Genomic DNA, 22,877 nt, shown 5'->3' on the forward strand with positions numbered 1-22,877 from the left:
AATAATCTTTATTGTCACAAGTAGGCTTACATTAACACTGCGATGAAGTTACTGTGAAAAGCCCCAAGTCACAACATTCTGGCACCTGTTCGGATACGCAGAGGGAGAATTCAGAATGTCCAATTCACCTAACAGCATGTCTTTCGGCCATGAATAGTAAAGTGTAGAGTGCAGTAAAGGTTCACAGGAATGATTCCAGGGATCAGGAACTTCAGTTGTGAAGATAGATTGGACAGGTTATGACTGTTTTCCTCAGAGAAAATAAAGGCAAAAGGAGATTTGATAGGGCTATTCAAAATATTGAGGGGTCTGGACAGTATCATAGAATTTACAGTGCAGAAGGAGGCCATTCGACCCATCGAGTCTGCACCGGCCCTTGGAAAGAGCACCCTACTTAAGCCCACACCTCCACCCTAACCCCGTAAACCAGTAACCCCACCTAACCTTTTTGGACACTAAGGGCAATTTAGCATGGTCAATCCACCTAACCTGCACATCTTTAGACTGGGAGGAAACTGGAGCACCCGGAGGAAACCCACGCAGACACAGGGAGAATGTGCAGACTCCGTGCAGACAGTGGCCGAGAATCGAACCTGAGACTCTGTACCTAAGCTTTCTATACTCCTATCATTGTAATTATGCTGAGTAGTCCAGGCAATATAATCAATGATTGTGTTTGCTATAGCCATAGCCTATTGGAAATAAGGGGTTAATTTGGATTTACTTTCCAGTCCCAATCTCTCCAGGTCCATTTACAATTTATTTTCTAAGTTCCTGGTGCCTGATGATTTTGTGTCATCTGTTAATATAGTTCCAACTGTTTCCACCTTACTTTACCTTGTTAATTAATGTAAAAACAATATCATGGGACATCCTACTGTGACCAAAACTCATTTTGAATCAACTGTCACTTGAGAGTACCCTTTAAGAAATGGGTGTTTAAGAAATGTACCTTTATAAAATGGAGCTGCTCATGTTACTGGAGTGATGTCAGAGTGTGGGTGGAGCTGAACTCCACCTCTGCTTTTTTAGTTTCAGTTTGAGAAAGCTTGGGTGTATCTGTGAGCTGCACTGCTGTTGATCCCTGCCATGAAGGACTATCTCTTAATCATTTGGTGAATTCAGAAGAATTATAAATGTTTTCAGTCTTGAATGTAAACCCTAATGTGCTCCTGTTTGAAGGTTTGTTAAGTCTTTTGGATGTTAAAAGGACGGCATACAGATTACTTAGTGTTGTATTCTTTGGGGGGTGTATTTGATTTACTGGTTGCTAAGATATTCGCTGTTTGTTTTAGAAAGGTTAACTTGAGTTCATAGAATAAACATTGTTTTGTTTTAAAAACCACTAGTCCATGTCTGCTGTACCATACCTGTAGAGTGAGCAGTGTGCTCCCCATACCACAATCTATTAAAAGTTGTGGGTCAGGTGAACTCCATGATACACTTTGGGATTCTCTAAACCCTGGCCCATAACACAACCCAATTTAAACCACCCTTTGTTTACAGTCCTGTAGGTAACTTGTTGTCCACCTTGCAATTACAACGATTATTCCATTGAACCTAATGTTCATGCATAATCCCTCAGGAGACATTTCAGCAAAAACGTTTCGAAAATCCAAATAGGTGATGTCTAGTTGATTACTGTTTAAGGATCGAGAATACTATACTATTCTCCAATAGCTTAAAGTATTTGGCAAAAGCGATATAAGAAAAAGCTGTGAGTAGTTCGTAAGCACTGCCTAAAAGTATGGTGGAGGCAGGCTCAATTGAGGCATTCAAAAGTGAATTAGGATGAATATGTCAGGCTACAGGAAGATGACAGGAGAATTGCCCAAAGTGGGGACTTGTTCATTTGGATAGCCAGTACTGGCATGATGGGCTGAATGGCATCCTGCTGTGCTGTTACAATTCTGTGAAAGCATGAATGGATGGAAAATTATTTTATAGATCTGATCAAAATGGAGGGCAGAAGAGCATAATGGGCAAAGTTAAAATAGATCTAATCGTCTCGTATCATTCATCCATTTTCATCTCTTTAGTTTAAACAAACTCTCTTCTGGTCATTTATACCTTTTGGGATAATTTTGCTTTTGGCTGATGGTGATGACACTAGTCAACGGAAAGGGATATCTGACGAAGTATATAAACATGATTAATCCACTATTGTTTGGAATAGTTAAAATTGCTCCCGTTATCCCTTGTGTTTTGAGTAAGTATTCCTAACTCTTGACTTTTACCTTCCCCCTACTTTTGTTTTGTCTGTCTAGTACTCCCTTAATGCTTCCACATCTGCCTCCATTGATTCCCTGGATAGTCCATTCCATACATCGAGCATCCTCTATATAAAGTAGTTAAATCTAAATTGCCTGTGAAGCTTCCATTTCAAAGCTTGAGCTTGTGATGAGTTGGTTTCCCTTTATGCCCTGCTTCTATTGTATGTATCTCTTCGCTGTATTATAGCAACCAAAACTGCACTGAGTACTTCATATCTACCATGTTCTGGTGTCTAGTTAAAGCACTGATAATTCTCTCTTTAGATTTGTGCTGTATCGCTTTTTCTGTACATCTCACAGTCCAGTTAAGAATGCTCCGGTATACTTGAATATTTTCACAAGATGGACTTCCGGTGACGGCGGGCAGGAGGCGGCCGCACAATGGAGGGCTCCCGTTCGGGAACGGCATTTTCGGGGCTTTAAGCCCGGTCCCAGGGTCCACTGAGGCGGCAGAAGCAGGGAGAAGGCACGGAAGAGGCTCAGTGAAGACACCGGAGGAAAAAAAAAACAAAGATAAATGTCGAGGGTGAGCAAGAAAACGGCCGAAAAAAAACAGCTGAAGGTCCGTCGGGGAGTGGAAAGGTCACCGCGGGGTCACCAAGGAAAATGGAGGCTGGAGCACCAGGGAAGGCCGCACTGCTTACGGCTGAAGAAATAGCTAAGGTGATGGCTGCGGAATTTGGAAAACAGTTGGTGCAGATTGCGAAATGCATGGAGATGGTGAGGAAGGAGATGAGGGAGGTTTTGAGTGTGCTGGTGGAGGAGGCGGTTTCCCCGGTGAGGACGGAGGTGGCGAGCGCAGTGGCGGAGGTGCGAGAGCAAGGGGAGGCGCTGAAGGAAGTGCAGGAGACGTTATTGCAGCACGGTGATCAACTTTCCTCGATGGGGAAAGAGATGCGGAAGGTGATGGACACTAACAAGGATCTGCGAGGAAAAATGGAAGACCTGGAAAACAGATCCAGGCGACAGAATTTGAGGATTGTGGGGCTGCCTGAAGGAGTTGAAGGACCGAAGCCGACTGAGTATTTTGCGGCGATGCTGGCAAAACTATTGGGGGAGGGGGAGGATCCCTCCCGATATGAACTGGATCGGGCTCATCGGCCGTGGAGGCCTGTAACAAAGGCGAGTAAGCCGCCAAGGGTAGTGACTCTGTGCTTCCATAGGTACAGTGTGAAGGAGAAGGTCCTGAGCTGGGCCAAGCAGAAGCGGGTGGTGCAGTGGGCTGGAGCTGGTATACGTGTATACCAGGACTTTACGGTGGAGCTGGCAAGGAGGCGGGCTGCCTTCAACCGGGTGAAGAAGGCACTGTACATTAGCAAGGTGCGGTGCGGCATTGCATATCCAGCGAAGCTGAGGGTGACTTACAAGCTCAGGGACTTTTATTTTGGAACGGCGGAAGCAGCGGAGGAGTTTGCGAAAGCAGAAGGACTGTGGCAGAACTGAAAAATTGAGGAATGGCCATGTGCCGATGTAACCGATGCAACTCAGGAGAGGTTACGATAGTCCCCATCCCACAAAATATGACACAGTGTATGGAAAGGCTCAGTAAACCAAGGTCCACCACGCTAAGAAAACAAAAAGGGACGGGCAATAGAGAATTAAAGGTGCTATATTTAAATGCGCGCAGTGTACGGAACAAGGTAGATGAGCTTGCGGCCCAGATTGTGACTGGCAGGTATGATGTGGTAGGCATCACAGAGACATGGTTGCAGGGGTTCAGGACTGGCATTTAAACATCCAGGGATTCACAACCTATCGAAAAGACAGAGAGGTGGGCAGAGGGGGCGGGGTTGCCTTGTTAATTAGGAATGAAATTAAATCAATGGCACTAAACGACATAGGGTCAGATGATGTGGAGTCTGTGTGGGTAGAGTTGAGGAACCACAAAGGCAAAAAAACCATAATGGGAGTTATGTACAGGCCTCCTAACAGTGGTCAGGACCGGGGGCACAAAATGCACCACGAAATAGAAAGTGCATGTCAGAAAGGCAAGGTCACAGTGATCATGGGGGTCTTCAATATGCAGGTGGACTGGGTAAATAATGCTGCCAGTGGACCCAAGGAAAGGGATTTCATTGAATGTTTACAGGAGGGCTTTTTGGAACAGCTTGTGATGGAGCCCACGAGGGAATAGGCCATTCTGGACTTAGTGTTATGTAATGAGCCAGACTTGATAAAAGATCTTAAAGTAAGGGAGCACTTAGGAGGCAGTGATCATAATATGGTAGAATTCAATCTCTAATTTGAAAGAAAGAAGGTAGAATCAGATGTAAAGATGTTACAGTTAAATGAAGGTAACTACAGGGGCATGAGGGAGGAACTGACGAAAATCGACTGGGAGCAGAGCCTAGTGGGAAAGACAGTAGAACAGCAATGGCAGGAGTTTCTGGGAGTAATTGAGGACACAGTACAGAGGTTCATCCCAAAGAAAAGAAAGGTTATCAGAGGAGGGATTAGGCAGCCATGGCTGACGAAGGAAGTTAGGGAATGCATCAAAGCAAAAGAGAAAGCCTATAATGGGGCAAAGAGTAGTGGGAAGTCAGAAGATTGGGAAGGCTACAAAAATAAACAGAGGATAACAAAGAGAGAAATAAGGAAAGAGAGGATCAAATATGAAGGTAGGCTAGCCAGTAACATTAGGAATGATAGTAAAAGTTTCTTTAAATACATTAAAAACAAACGGGAGACAAAGGTTGACATTGGGCCGCTCCAAAATGACGCTGGTAATCTAGTGATGGGAGACAAGGAAATAGCTGAGGAACTAAATAAATACTTTGCGTCAGTCTTCACAGTAGAAGACATGAGTAATATCCCAACAATTCCGGAGAGTCAGGGGGCAGAGTTAAATATGGTAGCCATCACAAAGGAGAAAGTGCTAGAGAAACTAAGAGGTCTAAAAATTGCTAAATCTCTGGGCCCAGATGGGCTACATCCTAGCGTTCTAAAGGAGATAGCTGAAGAAATAGTGGAGGCGTTAGTTATGATCTTTCAAAAGTCACTGGAGTCAGGGAAAGTCCCAGAGGATTGGAAAATCGCTGTTGTAACCCCCCTGTTCAAGAAGGGAACAAGGAAAAAGATGGAAAATTATAGGCCAATTAGCCTAACCTCGGTTGTTGGCAAGATTCTAGAATCCATCATTAAGGATGAGATTTCTAAATTCTTGCAAGTGCAGGGTCGGATTAGGACAAGTCAGCATGGATTTAGTAAGGGGAGGTCGTGCCTGACAAACCTGTTAGAGTTCTTTGAAGAGATAACAAATAGGTTAGACCAAGGAGAGCCAATGGATGTTATCTATCTTGACTTCCAAAAGGCCTTTGATAAGGTGCCTCACGGGAGACTGCTGAGTAAAATAAGGGCCCATGGTATTCGAGGCAAGGTACTAACATGGATTGATGATTGGCTGTCAGGCAGAAGGCAGAGAGTTGGGATAAAAGGTTCTTTTTCGTAATGGCAACCGGTGATGAGTGGTGTCCCGCAGGGTTCAGTGCTGGGGCCATAGCTGTTTTCTTTATATATTAACGATCTTGATGACGGGACTGGGGGCATTCTGGCTAAGTTTGCCGATGATACAAAGATAGATGGAGGGGCAGGTAGTATGGAGGAGGTGGGGAGGCTGCAGAAAGATTTAGACAGTTTAGGAGAGTGGTCCAAGAAATGGCTGATGAAATTCAACGTGGGCAAGTGCGAGGTCTTGCACTTTGGAAAAAAGAATAGAGGCATGGACTATTTTCTAAACGGTGACAAAATGCATAATGCTGAAGTGCAAAGGGACTTGGGAGTCCTAGTCCAGGATTCTCTAGAGGTAAACTTGCAGGTTGAGTCCGTAATTAAGAAAGCAAATGCAATGTTGTCATTCATCTCAAGAGGCTTGGAATATAAAAGCAGGGATGTACTTCTGAAGCTTTATAAAGCATTAGTTAGGCCCCATTTAGAATACTGTGAGCAATTTTGGGCCCCACACCTCAGGAAGGACATACTGGCACTGGAGCGGGTCTAGTGGAGATTCACACGGATGATCCCAGGAATGGTCGGCCTAACATACGATGAACGTCTGAGGATCCTGGGATTATATTCATTGGAGTTTAGGAGGTTGAGGGGAGATCTAATAGAAACTTACAAGATAATGAATGGCTTAGATAGGGTGGATGTAGGGAAGTTGTTTCCATTAGCAGGGGAGACTAGGACCCGGGGGCACAGCCTTAGAATAAAAGGGAGTCACTTTAGAACAGAGGTGAGGAGAAATGTCTTCAGCCAGAGAGTGGTGGGTCTGTGGAATTCATTGCCACAGAGGGCGGTGGAGGCCGGGACGTTGAGTGTCTTTAAGACAGAAGTTGATTAATTCTTGATTTCTCGAGGAATTAAGGGCTATGGAGAGAGAGCGGGTAAATGGAGTTGAAATCAGCCATGATTGAATGGTGGAGTGGACTCGATGGGCCGAATAGCCTTACTTCCGCTCCTATGTCTTATGGTCTAACCTCATGACTGTATTTTCTTTTTTGTATCACTGCGCGCGGGTGTAGAGGCTAAAGGAGCCAAGGTGGTATATATTTGGACAAGGGAAGGGACGGGACTTTCACTCAAAATGAGGGTTCTTTGGGGCGTAGGTGGATATGCGGGGTTTGTGTGCTAAAAGGGGATCTTTGGGCTTTCCTAGGGCCGGGCAAGTGGGAAAGGGACCCGGGCGGGGGCTTCCACGCTGGCCGGTTTAAGCCGGCCAGTGAACGGGAGTGAGGTGGGGGGAGGGGCTGCGGCCATCGGAGCCTGGCAGAACAGGGTCCGAGTGGTCTAGCCGGGGTGGAAAGTTGGAGGGGAAGGAACCAAGGTTGGGAGGAGGAGTTTTACAAGAGGCAGTGGACGGGAGGAGCTGGAGACCTGGGGGGGGGGGGGGGGGGGGGGGGGGGGCGGTGCGGTGGCGGTGGAGAGCTGTGTAAGATTAAGGGTGACTACGGGTAATCCCTGATTCCTTTTTGTCATTTGTTTATGTAAACATGCGGGTTGAGGTTTGGGGGTTGGTGGGTAGATGGGATCGTTATTATGAGGACTGACATATCTTGCTGATTATTGTTTATTGTTGATGGATGTAAATGTGGGAGAAAATGTGAAAAAGGAGGAGAATTAAAAAAAAAGAATATTTTCACAACCTGTGCAGGCTGATTACTACAGTATATGATTGGCCTTAATGACAATTTAAGTTTAAGTTATGCTTCTTTCAGCTTGATTGGACCTTATGTTAAAGTGATGCTTCCCGAAAGGGGGACGCTCGTGTTCATTTCTGTTTGGTGATAGTGGGGTTACCAAATGCCATTCCTCTTGGTCCAACTTAAATAGACACAATCTAATTAGTTTTCCTTATTACTGCTAGACAATGTGTTTGTTTTGCTGAGATATCCACCAATACTGTACTATTCTCCAATAGCTTAAAGCTATTTAGTTTCTATTCCCACAGTTTATTTTCTTTCTATAGTTACATTATCCTTTAATTGTCCACTTAAAAGCTCACATTTCCAGCCTTTCTAGATCTTTTGTTTGTATTTCACTTGTCCTTCCCCCTTAATTTGGTATCTTTTGATTTACTCCCCAAATTCAAATTGTATACAGGCAACCTATTCAGCTGTGATCTTGTCATTCTCTCCCGTGGTGTTCCATTACTTGCCACGTCAGTACTGCTCCATTTATAACTGTTCTGTTATTGCTTGTATGATTTATTCTCAGTCCAACTCAGAACTTTGTGCTATTCTGTGTCTTCTACCTGGTAAATTCGCCATAGTCCCAGATGACCATAGGCTGCTTTCCCCTTTTGAGGGGGAGAGCTGACTGGTGGTTATTTAACCTAAAGATCACCACACCTCAGGCGAGGGACCAGGTTGAGAAGGCGGACCTTCATGAATAACCTCAGCTAGGACTTCCAGTGGAGCGCATGAGCTGAGCGGTTGCGCACAAGGTGGCTCCTGCTTGGAGACTTGTTTTTTGGCCCTTTTTACCTGGTTAAATGAGCGTCGTAGGGGACGAAAGTTAAAGCAAGTGAAACTTGTTGGCTTCTCCTCTGGTGTGGGATGTCAGCAGGGTACAATACGAGGCTGGAAGGAACAGTGCTCTGAAAGCTAGTGATTCGAAACAAACCTGTTGGACTTTAACCTGGTGTTGTAAGACTTCTTACTGGGCTCACCCCAGTCCAACACCGGCATCTCCACATCAAAGTTTTGAAGGCCATGGTAGACGACCAGAACTGAACCTGAGCATACGTGGCGAAGATGTTCGGGAAGCTGGTCGCCCGCGGTGGACCGGGATCACTGGTTGCTGCGCCAGAAGTCGAGAGCCAGGGATCCACCGCAGGCGGCAATAGTCCGTTTGCATAACTATTTGGAGAAGGAGCGAATCTGGAGGAGATCAGATGAGGCTAAGAAAGGGTTAGGTGGGGCAAGTGTTCCATTCAAATTTTGATATTAATCGAGAAGGGTAGTGATCTTGTTTAACAAGAGGGTGGCTTTACGGCAGCCAGTATGTGACGGATCCTGGGGACAATTTGTGATGGTGAGCTGGGACGCCGGTAATTTTAATCAACATACACGCTCCAAATTGGGACGCAGTTTTTATTAAGAGGGTATTGGCGACCATCCCCAATCAGTTGATCATGGGGAATGACTTCAACTGTGTATTGGACCCAAGGATGGACAGATCGAGCCCCAAGTCCTTTGTAACTTCGGTAATGGTGAAAGAGTCAGCAGTGTTTATGGAGCAGATTGGGGGGAGTGGGGGTGGACCCTTGGAAGTTTAGTCATCCAAGAGAGGGGAGTTTTCCTCCTTCTCCCACATGTATTGGGTATACTCCCGAATAACTTTTCTTGTGGTAGGGAAATCGATACTCCTCGGGTAGTAGGGGCTAAGTACACTGCGATAAGAATATCGGATCATGCACCACATTATGCGGATCTGAGGCTGGAGACAAGTCAAGCCCATCGCCCCCCCATGGAGGTTAGACATGGCGGTCCAGGTGGGAGAGGTGTTCTGTGAGAAGGTAGCCTCGGACATAGGGAATTATGTAAGAGTCCAACCAGAATGGAAAAGTCTTGCCCTCTGGGAAGCGCTGAAGGCGGTGATCAGAGCGGAGGCAATCTCATATAAGGCCCCAGGGACACTGTTGGGAGGGTGGACTGGCAGTATTCCATGGCCCGACAAAAGAGCAGTTAGCAGCGAGAAAGAGGTTACAGATGTAACTTGATTTGGTGTCGCACAGGAAGACGGTGAACCAACTGTGTCGCTCACAGGGAGCGTTTATGAGCATGGGGAGAAGGCGAGTCATCTGTTGGCTCACCAGCTGAGGAGACAGGCACGAGAGATAGCCCAGGTTAAGGCCGAGGGGGGCGGTTCTGGTGATGGCTCTGGACATAATTAATGGGGCATTTGAAGCATTTTACCAGCGTCTGTTTAGGTTTGAGCCCCCGGAGGGGGGCTTGGAGATGGAGCAGTTTTTAGACAGCTGGCATTCCCGCTGGTGGAAAGGGTGATGGGACATGTGTTGGAGGTGTCGTTGGGGCAGGAGAAGGTTTATCAGTTCCATACAATCAAGGAAGGTACTGGGGCTAAATGGTTTCCCGTGGAATTATATACGCAGTTTGCAGCATCACTGGCACCACATTTAGTCGGGATGTTCAAGGGGGGAAGATGCTGGCCATGTTGGCACAGGCATTGATCTCCCTGAACCCGAAGAAGGACAAGGATCCGGTGGAATATGGGGCTTATAGGCCTATTACCTCACTGAATATCAATGCAGAGGCGTTTGCTAAGGTTTTGGCAAAGCATCTGGAGGGTTGTTTGCTGGAGGTGGTCTCCAAGGACCATACTGGGTTTGTTAAGGGGCGCCAGTTGTCGGCCAATATCAGGCAACTCTTGAACGTGGCCAAGTCCCCACCTAGGGGGAAGGTGCTGAATTAATCATCTCTATGGATGTAGAGAAAGCTTTCGATCGGGTGGAGTGGAGGTTCTGGGACAGTGTGGATTAGTGCCAATATTTATTTCCAGGTTGAGGCTGTTATGAGGCTGTAGTACCAACGGCGAGTATCCGGACTAATGCGGTGAGTTCTGGGAATTTCCGACTGTACAGGGACAAGAGACAGGATGCCAGTTGTCCCTGTTGTTGTTCATGCTAGCAATTGAATCCTTGGCCATCACACTTAGGTCGTCGAATGAGTGCAGAGGTACTGCGAGAGGGGGGATGTAATACAGGGTGTCCCTTATGTGGATGACCTGTTGGGGAAGATAATGGAACTGTTGAGGAAGTTTGGATCCTGCTTAGGGTACAAACTAAATGTGAGCAAGTTCCGGTTTGAGTAGGGGAGCAGATTTGGGAGTGCTACCATTCAAGCTGACCAAGACTAAATTTAGATATCTAGGAATTTAGGTGGCTCATGATTGGGCCCTGCTGCACAAATTGAACTTGGGTAGTTTAGGGAAGGGGGTGAGAGGGAACTTAGAGGTGGGATACTCTCCCGGTTTCCTTGGCGGGGAGAGTACAGATGATCCTAACATGATTAAATATGATAACCTAATGTTAATAGAAATTACTTTCAATGACAGCTTGCCTTTATCTAGCACCCTTAAAGTAGCAAGATCTTGGACTCCTGTAGGCACAGGTTAAGGATAGCAACCAGAAATGCACTTGGAAGATAATTTTATGTCAGCTTTTGAAGTTGACAACAGATGGAAGATGATAATGGACAGGAGAGAGCGAATGTGAGGATAAGTTGGCTGAGGCTCTTAATAACTGATAGTGGACCAGAGTTGAGAGAGAGAGAGCAGTATGTTTTCAGGGAAATATTGCTAGAAGACATTGCAAACGAAAGAGGGCCATGTAATATCTGAAGCTGATGATTTGTTGACAGTAAGGAGCTAGTGGAGGTCACATTGATGTGTGTAATCAGTGAATGGGGTTTTATGGGGGTTAGGATACAGGCAACAGTTTTTTGGAGTTATAAAGTGGAACTTGAGAGCCCATAGGAGATTTTGAATAAATGATACTAGAAGGTTATCAGTGTTTGAAGGCCACACAACTAGAGAATGGATAGTGCATCACAGTCACACAGAATCACGTTGTGACTTTGATGAGAGTGGTTTCAGCATTGTTGGCGGGACAGAAACTTGCTAGAAGTGATTGGTACACGGCTAATTTTCTCTTGGTTACTTCAGCTGTCTTCAATCATAATTATTTCTTTGAATTAACAGCATTTATGACTTCAGCACTATCACGAGTCAATAAAGAGCGTCCTTCTAAGCATGAGAATTATCCCCGTAACCCCGTGTTTTGTCAGGACATTGGTACCTTGTTATTGCTCCATGTACTTCTCTTGCTGATGATCGGTGAAACTTTCCCACCGAGGGTGGCTGAATGCAAATACTCATTAAAGTTGATATTCTGTGATGTGACCATCTGTTTAAAGTCTGTTGCATTACTTTTGGAAATATTAGACTGCTGTGGCTAAGGATTTAGATAATATATTTAATTTGAATTATTCATACAGTAGACTTCAGTTAAATCAAACCTATATGTTGCAGCAAATATTCTTTCTTTCCATTTTAGTCCCGGGAGCAGGATGATTTAGAAGAGGCTTTAGAATTTGAACGGCAGGAGAGTGATCAAAGACGAATGCTTCTGCTGAAGGAAGAACAAATGCAGCAGTTGGCAAAAAAGAAGAATAAACAGGCCCTCATTGATGACCTGGTAGGTGTGGATCTGAAACCTAAATCTCTTGGAAAACCATACTTCATGCTTTAATATTGGAGGTTGCAGTGAGCTAATTATTTTACTGTTAATAATTCTTTTTTAAAATAGATTTAAAGTATCCAATTCATTTTTTTCCAATTAAGGGGCAATTTAGCGTGGCCAATCCACCTACCCTGCACATCTTTGGGTTGTGGGGGCGAAACCCACGCAAAAACTGGGAGAATGTGCAAACTCCACATGTACAGTGACCCAGAGCCGGGATCGAACCTGGGACTTCGGCGCCGTGAGGCAGCAGTGCTAACCACTGAGCCACCGTGCTGCCCTACTGTTAATAATTCTGCTTACATTACCACGGATAAATTTCAAGTGCCATTGTCCTAAATTACTTCACAAATTTGCTTAATCGTGCCAAGGAAGACTCAACAGGTTGCACACTGGTCTTTCATCTCTGGGACTTTGCTTTGAAAGAAGCTCAGACTGCTGTTTTACCTCCTGTCTTCGAGTGCTGAAAGTAAAATAATTCTGTGCAATCCCAACCCAGTTACTAATATGCATTGATCACCACACAATTCCTTTAAATTTACCACTAAACTAACTACAGAGGCTTGCTTGGGGGAATGAATCATTGGTGTAATGTGGGTTGAGTTTCTGAAGAGGCATGTTGTTGAAGCTGGGATCAGGAAAAGCAATTTTGCTGATGCCTACAGGGAGAACGGGAGGTGAATTCTGGGAGCATAAGAATTTGATGGAACAAGTTAGGAGAGATCCTTAAAAAGCACAGACGATGCTAGCGATGGCTATAGCTAATTTTATTAAGTACAATACCAAAAAGCTGTTCCAGGACTGTGATAGGAATAGAATAGAGCACGCTGTTATGATCCTTGGTCAGACCCCGAAGTTGTGGATAATATCCGGTTCGGGAGCAATGACGTTTTGTTTAAAGTAGACAAATATTGAGATTCAAGGCACTTGCTCAGTGAATAAAGCCACAAGATTCTACGGATTTTGAACAAACTAAAATAAGCTTGACAACACAAGGTCAGAAAGATGAAACAATTTACAATATCTATCTTATACTTTAACATTCAGGGTTGATATGAAGTACATGTGAATTAACAAGCCATCTGTGGTTGAACACACCACACTCCATAACAGTTGGCAGATGGGACCAAGACAGAGTCCATGTATTTCTCAACAACCTACCCAGATATCTGTAACAGAGTGAGTCAATCAATCTCACTGAAAATCTATCACTCTCATGCGGGATTCCAGTCTTTACCTTCAAAGATTTAACCTGAGAATTGTCTCCAAATGTCGCTCCAACCCGGATGACGTGAGCGATGGCCCACTTCATAGGGCTTCTTCCCCATTTGGAGGCTTTTTTTGTCTCTGCTCCTCTCAGTTTAACTAACCTGGATTGGGGCCTCTCCCTGTCCTCTCCTTTGTCCCCTGCCTGGGGCACTTCTTGATGGTGCTCTGCAGCCAGTCGCCTGACCCAGGCTTTCGCGCCATATCCTTGTGCACAAACACGCTGCGCCTAATAAAAGGTCAAAATAGCCACTCCTGGTCTGCACAATATAAAAACTCTGTGCTTTCTAGGTTTGGGTTTCATGACAATATTAGAATTCAAAATAACAGTAAAATGGAAACAATTAAATAATGCAACAGTGAATATATATAAAATATTTTCTGAAAACCCATAGTAGAGATGATTTATTGTCAAATATTGTAATAGGCCCAAGAGAATTTTGTAATCGGTGTAAAGATGCTTGATAGATTGGTGGAGTTTAAGAGGAAAAAAAAATGCCAGATGTTCAAAATCTTTGAATGCTGAAGGTACATATTCTAGGATGGCGAAGGAGGCGAGGAAGAAAAGTGGTGGGTCCTGGTCCTTAAGGCAAAATTGCTATTTGCTGGATAAGTTTAATACAGCCTCTGTATTTCAATAAAACACCAGATTTGGCCCAGGCAACGAACAGCTCATTAACACTTGTAAAGTAATGGAATCTACTATAAGAGGTAGGTTGCTGAACAATTTTAAACAACCAGTGTTGATTTGGAAGGGGACCATGTTGCCTAATGAACATCCTTAATCCTTTCTGGATTTTATAAATGTGGTATGAAGTAGCACTTATGATGCAGTTTATTCAGGGTTTCGGAAGGTTTTTGACAAAGTTCCACATGAAAGACATCAAATTAAACTAAAAGCTGCAGGAATGTTGCACCTACATAAATGATCTGGATACAGGAATCCAGCACCCTAAAATAGGGAGAGTGAACAGCAGAGAATGTAGCAAAATATTTCTTAAAATTTTTAATAAGTTATCATGCAAATGAACAATAGCAAAGTAAGTTAGACAACAATAATACTGTTTTCACCTGGCATCCATATATGTACTTTTAAGAATGTAAATTTTTATTGTGAACCCACAATCCAAAAAGCATAATCAGTGCAGTTTAGAATTGGATGATTAGCCTGGTCTTTTTCTACGATGGCCAGCATAGGTTACTGGACAGCAATCAGGAGTGGGAGTCATGAATGTTTATTTTTTCTATTTGGTCTGTGAGCAGTGAGGTATTTGTAGTGCCCAAACATCTGCACTGATTGAGTCCAATCAGCACTAGTCCTGGATTGAGCATGGTATTTTCTGATGTGTTTAACTGCATATGCATATGCCCACAGCCACCAGAAACCACCTTTACCATTTTTTCATTGCAGTGAAGTTGGGGGTTGGGGGCTGATTTAGCACACTGGGCTAAATCGCTAGCTTTGAAAGCAGACCAAGGCAGGCCAGCAGCACGGTTCCATTCCAGTACCAGCCTCCCCGAACAGGCGCCGGAATGTGGCGACTAGGGGCTTTTCACAGTAACTTCGTTTGAAGCCTACTTGTGACAATAAGCGATTTTCATTTTCATTTGATTTCAATTGTTTTGTGTACAGCATACAGTGAACAGAAGATTGGGTTATGTTGCAAAATCAATTAAATTTATATAGTACTTTGTTAAGGCTGAAATGGAGTACTGCATATGTTTTTGTTTGCAATGGCAACAACAAGCTATCTAGACCCATGGAAGCTCTGCTTAAGACAGCAATGAGCGTGATCCCTACTGTCAGAGGAAGAACTATGAGGAATGATTGGAAAGGCTAATAACCAGGAAAGTGGTGCGGGGAGGTGGGTGCAGGTAGGAATTACTTGTAAGTGGATTTGAGGACCATAACTTAAATGGACATGGATCAAGGGGAGAAAAGTAGAATTTTGAACACAATTTATGAAGAATAAAAATATTCTTAATTATAATTATTGGGTTTAGTAACCCAATAACTGGATACGGTATGTTAGGAATCCTTCCCATGTTCTTATGCCTCAACATAGGGAAAAAGGGGGAGTTTTCTTTCCCTTTGTCGAAAGCCCTAATCTGTCATTAATGTGTCTGGTAGGAAAGTTCCCAGCTGCCCGCAAGCATGCTTTTGGCTCAACATAAGGACCGGGCTGCGCAACTGGAAACACAGTTGGAAACACAGCGGCAAGTCAAATCCATCACATTCTCAACTGGCATCAGAATGGTAAGAAGTTACGCACTTTGCATATGATATTATGGAACTGCATACAGTCAAAATACCTTTTCAGTATGTTGGATAGGCATTGCTTTGTGAATGTTAACTTGTCTTAATTTTCTGCTTTGCAAGTACTGAATGCACATCTGGATAGAATTAATGTTATACTTCAAAAGTAAAATATTGCATCAGTGGAAACCTGATCTGTGCACAGCATTTGAATTAGTTGAGTAAGGAGTAAAGCATAGTCTTTAACTTTGCTTTGGATTATTCCCTTTGCCCTTCCACATAGCCTTGCGTGAATATCAGGGAATCATGCATAGAAACCTATGTTGCTGCACTATGTTGCTTAGTGGTATAGTTGCTTCAATGTTACACTGCCGCTCCTAGCAGTTTTAATTATAAATATTGTCACGTTTCCATCGGTAATGTAAAGACCAAGAAAGACAAATATAGCCTTCAGTAAAACGTAGCAAGTATATTGTCTCCACACTGAGGGAATCACTGTTACCTTCTTGATTACTAAGTATCAAACTTTTGCAGTAAATTTGAGGCTATTGAATAAGGAGGAAAGCATTATTTAGTATTCAGGTTTTTCCTCCTCCGATGAAGGCAGCATCCCCTCCCTTCCTAACCACCTTTACTGGTACTTATGAAACAGCGTTTACAGTTATGTAGTTATTATATTTAATATTCCCCTCTTAGTGGAGGGGAAGATGGCCTTTTGCCCAACATAGCTTTGGAAAATCACATGATTCCTATCCCAACAAAGGTGGCATATTTGATATTATAATTTTAAAAAAGTATTTGTTCATGGGGTATGGGCATTTCTGGCAAGACCAGCATTTATTATCCATCCCTAATAGCCTTTGAGAAGTTGGTGATCTGCCTTTTTGAATGGCTGTGGTTTGCATTGTTATATGTGCATCTTGGAGACTGTTTGATAACCTGAAGTGTGAAATGTCTTCACTGATGAAGTTATTGCAAGGTAATCCTTATTCTCTTGCAATTTTGCATTTTGATTGTCGGATGCTCAACCTTTTGAAAACATGAAAGTCCAGAAATGTCATAAGGATTCTACTGGCCAAAACTTCTGTAGGAGGCCAGTAGAATCCCATGGAAACAGAGTATACTCAGTGCAATGGATATCCACTGTTTCTTGGAATTTCCATGTTGCTTAGTAATGGGAGGAACTCATGACCGTTCCTTCGAAGGCAACGTTCAGGTTTACGGTGACCAGGACTTTCTGTTACTGAGCCTCAGTCAGAACCTGGTGTTTTATTGCTGCTGGTGCACCATGAGAGAATTAAGTCTCACTGGCGAAGTCTAAGCCTGGAATGGGACCTAGAACCCCCAAGGAGGATAATTAAAAAAAAAATTATGGTGTGGACCAGCTCTTTTTCTTAAGTCAGAGTACACCAAAGAAACACAAAGTGATTCCTCTGCCTGCTGTCTCCATGCAGATGAGGTATTTTCTCATTGAGCTTACAAACTCTGATGGGAGTGAATAGAGGGGGCTTCTCCACTGCCCAACCTTACAACAAGATTCTCGATTGGCCGGAGAATATTGTGTGGAGCAAATAATGGGATTGGCGCCAGCGGCGATTCCGAGACGATGTTCCGATCCCCCACTGGGGGCAGCATTGAAGTTCACGCCCTGCACCTGCAGCCCTTGACAAATCCAAGATTTGCATCGATTTGCCTACAACTGACGGGTTAGACACTGGATGCTCCACTCCGCATTGCTCCACCCTGTCAGGGGGGAGTTACACGGGTGTGAATTGGTATAAGTTTTTACGAGCAGGGCCCGGGTGCCATGGCTGTTAAGGGGGGCAAGAAGGTAAGAAAACTCTCTCAACCTTTCTGCCTTCCAGGGAACTGGGTGTCTGCCTGAACTGCAGGGAGTAGTGGGGACGGACTTGGTAGCAGGTCCGTGCACTCTGGGTGCCCCCCTCTGGATTGGGATGGGGTGGCCTGGCTCAGACCCCCATTGCTGCAGTATCTCATTTAAAACCACCCCTTAGCTGCAACTTGCAGGCTCCTGACTGTTCACAATGCTCACTGTATTCTGTATATGCTCAGAGAGCTTCTGGTCATGTGGGAACCTACCCAACCTGCCCCTCTGGAAACCCTCATACCCTAAAAATATCATCAATGGTATGGGTGTGGCTGTGCTCAGTCGCTGGCCCACCAGGTGTTGGCACTCCTCAGAAATGCAGCCCCACAGCAGAGGAAGCAGGGGATTAGCAGAGCTCACCTCAGACAATGGGCACATACTCCATGGCTGTTGGGACTCTCCCCAACACACAGCCCCTCTGAGTAAAAGCCTCATCTGTGACACTTGAGCCAGCCCACCCTCAGGATCATGAGATGTCTCCAAGCACTGCCTGTCCATTGCACCCCTGCTCCCATCCACCCTTCTCCCAGCCAGGAAACCTGACCAGCTCTCTGTCACAACCTGTGTGTAACACCAGGCCCCCAGCAAACACCCACATCCCTTGCTCACCACCATCTTTAGGACCTGCCTGCACACAAGCTTCTGAGCATGGAAGTGACTGGCAGCACACGTTGTTCATCTCCACCACATAACCAGTTGCCACCCTGCTGGTGGGATAACACATGGCCCACCCAGTGAGGAGATCCATGGCAGACTCCACTGGGAGAAACAGGACAAAGCCTATGGAGCCCATCGCTGATACCAATTGCGGCACCCTGTTGACAGGGACAGACATGTTGAGGGTAATGCAGCAGTGCAACTCTGGGTGATCATGCAACCTGGTGGCTTCAGTCAAGGGAATCCTGATCTTGCTAACATTCTCTGTCTCTCCTCGCTATCCCTGCAGAGACATGGATATCGGAATACAGCCAACAGCCAAATATGCTTGCTATCTACCTGGCTGCTGCTGTTGCGAATGCACAGAGGCTAGAGTGGCGGGGCTAGCCCAGTGAGGACCCACCACAAGAAGGGCCTGGCCCAGAGGAGTAGGGACCAGCCAGTTAAGCTTAAGTTACGGCCGTCCAACAGGCCGAAGAGGAGGTGCAAAGGAGTCGCCGCATCAGGACACGTGTATACTGTCGGCACCTGTCCTTCGAGGAACTGCCGGACTCTGTTGCTGCCGATGACTCTACTCACCAGGAAGACCGTGCACTACCTATGCCAGATGGTGGTGCACCTGGCACCACGGGGTTTGGAGGAGAATACCCGTTCCCAGTGGCTGTCAAGGTGACAGTCGCCGTGAACATTTATGCCTTTGGCTCATTCCAGGGCTCAAGTGGGAACCTGTGTGGGATATCGCAAATGTCCGCATACGGGTGCATCCACACTGTTCCAGATGCCCTAAGCACCTGGGCAACTACATACATCACCTTCAACCTGGAGCAGACCCAACAAGATGCCTAGACAGCAGGATTTGCTGTATCGCTAGCATGCCCCAGGCCCAGGGGGTGATCATATGTCTCCCTCCGAGCACCGGCTCATCAGGGGATGTCCTTCATCAATTGGAAGGGGTTCCACTCCCTGAATGTGCCATTGGTGTGCGACCACCAGCTGCACATCAAACACGTTGGCACCCGATACCCAGGCAGCATGGATGAAGCATACGTCCTAGCACACGTGTCGGTTCCCAGCTCTCCCAGGTGAGGGGTTTGCTATTGGGCGACAAGGGTTACCCGCTGAGGCCAAGACTAATGTCGTTTGTGTGGAGGCACCAGGACAAGGCGGAGAACCACTATAACGCTCATGCAGCAACCAGGAGCATTATCAAGCGGTCCAACAAGTGCATCTTACTCGAGATGCACTCCTGATGCCTGGACCGCTCTAGTGGGGCACTCCAATATAACCCCCAAAGGGTCTTGAGCATCGTGGTGGCCTGCTCCGTACTCTATGATATCTGCGCAGTAGCGGGGCAACATGCTGGAGGAGGAGGAAGAACGGCCAACCTCATCTGATGAGTTGGATGAGGATATGTTCAGCAGGATTTGGGAGTTGAGCCTGAGGTGGAACAGCGGGCCGCACAATCGTCCACGGGATGGAGGATGGTGACCAATGAGCTCTGGTGCTCCTCATTGTTTGACAAATCCTGACTCCAGCCTTTAGAATAACATTCTACTGTCCGCCTGGGTGATCCCTGCATGCATGCTGGAAAACCCTTTTCATGGGGGGGTTAGGGCTCGCTCACTAGGGTACTGTCATACAAGATGGGCTCACACAGCTGTCCCCTTGCCCTGCCACTTATCGGTAAGGGTGGGACCATGTGGGATCATCATGTGGCCCCCAATAGATTCTGCCTCTGCGCCTGCTTCTGCACCAGTGATCATACTTCTCCAGAAGCGTGATGCCTGTCTGGACGACAGTTGTTTCCTGCGATTGGGCATCCCTCTGACCGTCCCTGTCGGAAGTCCCTGTCTCCACCTGATGTTCTGCAGCATGTGTGTGGTGCTCACCAGAAGGTGATCCGAGAGCCTCATCACTAACATTTCCCACCGTGGTGATAGTCTATACGATGTAGGATGGTGCAGGTGACAGCAGTATTCAAACGTTGCTGTCTTCCTTGAACTGGTGCTCCGGGGGTGTGCTGGGGATGTGGTTGGGGGGCAGCGACCCAGACTGTTTGATGGTGATCCTGCATGACAAAAGACATAGGGTGATATCCTGGGACAGACTGGTCTCTGGGAGAGGGATGACTTCACTTGCTATAGGGACATCAGTGTTGCTTTGGGCTCTCACATGTTTGGCAGATGCCAGCCTCCATCGCTGCCATTGTACTCTCTTCGGCCTCCTCCGTGAGTTGCATGGCCCTCTCAGCTGGGGTGTTGACTCGAATGTCTGGGATGCCCCCTCCTGCTTGCGCCTATAATGGCCCACTTTATCTTTGGGGGCACAGAAAGGGCCCAGTGAGACACTGGGAAGCGAGTTCTATGGGTGGGTCTGCAGATGGTTGCATGTGGTGGCAAGGCTCTTTGCCAAAGAGAACAATACATGTGTTGGGTTTTGTGGAGGGTGGGTTGTAAGGGAGGGGTATTGTTGGCCTCTAGGGGATTGGGGAGTGATGTGAAGAATGAGGGTTGGGTATGATGCCAGGGGCACCGAGATGGTGACTCACCCAAGCTGCACTCAGGAATCATTCATATTCTTGTGGCATTGTGTGCCGGTCCTCCTGGTGATGCTGGCAGCACTGACCGCCTCTGCCACCTCTTCCCAGTCGCTGTTCAGTAGGCCGGGCTTGAGTCTCCACCCCCACCATGGGGAACAGGGTTTCTCGATGGCATCAAGCAGTCGGTCAACTTCGGACTCCTGGAATTGGGGGCAGGTCTCCGTGCAACCATCTTCTTGGATGGAATGGGAGTGTGTGGTGAGTGGAGCGTATATAAGCAGCGCAACTTGTCAGGCACTGTAACCCGAATCCTGGCCCCAGTGAATCAGACGTCAGTGGGGCCGAGAGTCACTTGCAATTCATGTGGGCAGAGTGCTGGCCCATTTGCATCATCTGAATTTTGACTGAGCAGCACTCTCAGCAGGAACACGAGAAGCATGCGATTCAGTTCGGGTGGGAGAACATCGTCTCCCAAACGGAGAATCCAGTCCAATGTTGCAGGACATCAGCAGCACGTGATTCTGGTGCAAACACTTGAATTGCTACCCGTGAAATTCTGGAGCTGAATTTTCGATTATAAATTTACTAACTAGTGAAATGTTAATGCTGAACATTCAAGTTGATTTAGATTCTGCAAACAATTTGTATTTGTGTTTTCCAAAAATAATCTTTTATTTTGGAACAATAATGTATCTGCAACCATTAAAGATTCATATATTACAGTACTAGTTATTATTAGTAACAATTGTTCTTATTCCAGGTATAGCATGTTATGGTTCCTGATTGTGTTAAATAGCTTGTATTCTTCTAAAGCTCTTGAACTGACACCAACTGAGTATATCCGTTAAATAAATTGCTACTGTTGTACTAAAATCACTTGGTCAATTTTGATTGAAGAAAGCACTGTTGAAACTAGTTCTCTAACATGTCAATAGAAGCTGCTGAGGCATTGGACAAAGATACATAATTATAAAGAGGGTTGTTGATTTTTGATTTCCTAGCTTCTGATTCATAATGGAATTGTTTCTGGTCACAATTTTTATACTCAACAGACGAGGGAGGAAAACATTGGACCAAACGGAGTTTCAGTATTCTCCAGTCCTCGGACAAATGTGTGTACACTAAAGCGTGCTCAATTTTGACTCAATCTCAACTTCAAGTTCATATAGCACCTCGATTGCACCAATCTGACATTTTTCCATTTTGTGCATCTATCACCCTGTGACCCCTCATGGAAAGCATTGCACAACATGATTTTATTTTTTAAGACACTTTCTGGAGCAAAGACACTAAAAAGAACATAGATTAAATGTTACTTAGGCAGCTAATATACTAAACTACAGAAACAATACCTTCTCTATCAACCAATTATCACAACCCCACATCACGTTTATATGTTACAGCAGGTCAATTCAAGTCCAAATCACTTCATGTGTTTTGCCAGGCTCCCTTCTCCCTACCACGTGAGGATGAGTTCTCCAGTGTCCTTTTGAAAATCCCTGCATTCAATATTTTGAGTATACTTGACCTCGAGGGTAGAAGTCATTTCTACTTTGGTGACTCCTTGATTTTTAAATCTCAAAATTCCATTTGTTCTGTGTTCTTTCCTCTCTCTCTCTCTCTCTCTCTCTCTCACTCACCAAGGTCTCAGAGTCTGACTGACTCAGAGTTTCAGTCCATATGTGGCCAGACCAACTGTCTTCTCCTTTGTAGTTAGGAGCTATAACTTGCACCTTCCCTTCATAAGAACATAAGAATAGGAGCAGGAGTAGGCCACCTGGCCCCTCGAGCCTGCTCCACCATTCAATGAGATCATGGCTGATCTTTTGTGGACTCAGCTCGACTTTCCGGCCCGAACACCATAACCCTTAATCCCTTTATTCTTCAAAAAACTATCTATCTTTATCTTAAAAACATTTAATGAAGGAGCCTCTACTGCTTCACTGGGCAAGGAATTCCATAGATTCAAAACCCTTTGGGTGAAGAAGTTCCTCCTAAACTCAGTCCTAAATCTACTTCCCCTTATTTTGAGGCTATGCCCCCTAGTTCTGCTTTCACCCGCCAGTGGAAACAACCTGCCCGCATCTATCCTATCTATTCCCTTCATAATCTTATATGTTTCTATAAGATCCCCCCTCATCCTTCTAAATTCCAACGAGTACAGTCCCAGTCTACTCAACCTCTCCTCGTAATCCAACCCCTTCAGCTCTGGGATTAACCTAGTGAATCTCCTCTGC

The 22,877-nt window shown here is 45.5% G+C and overlaps 1 protein-coding gene across 2 annotated transcripts in view; it reads left to right on the top strand.

Moving 5' to 3' along the window:
- mnat1 (MNAT1 component of CDK activating kinase) overlaps nucleotides 1–22,877 on the top strand; it is a 238,372-nt gene that overhangs the window by 66,744 nt on the left and 148,751 nt on the right. For both annotated transcript variants that reach the window (XM_072491853.1, XM_072491861.1), the window contains exons 5-6: nucleotides 11,848–11,988; nucleotides 15,431–15,556. In XM_072491853.1, the coding sequence (XP_072347954.1) occupies nucleotides 11,848–11,988; nucleotides 15,431–15,556 (267 nt within the window). The remainder of the gene's footprint in view (nucleotides 1–11,847; nucleotides 11,989–15,430; nucleotides 15,557–22,877) is intronic.

The sequence above is a fragment of the Scyliorhinus torazame genome, chromosome 2 (genome assembly GCF_047496885.1).
Source record: "Scyliorhinus torazame isolate Kashiwa2021f chromosome 2, sScyTor2.1, whole genome shotgun sequence".
NCBI classification, from domain to species: Eukaryota; Metazoa; Chordata; class Chondrichthyes; order Carcharhiniformes; family Scyliorhinidae; genus Scyliorhinus; species Scyliorhinus torazame.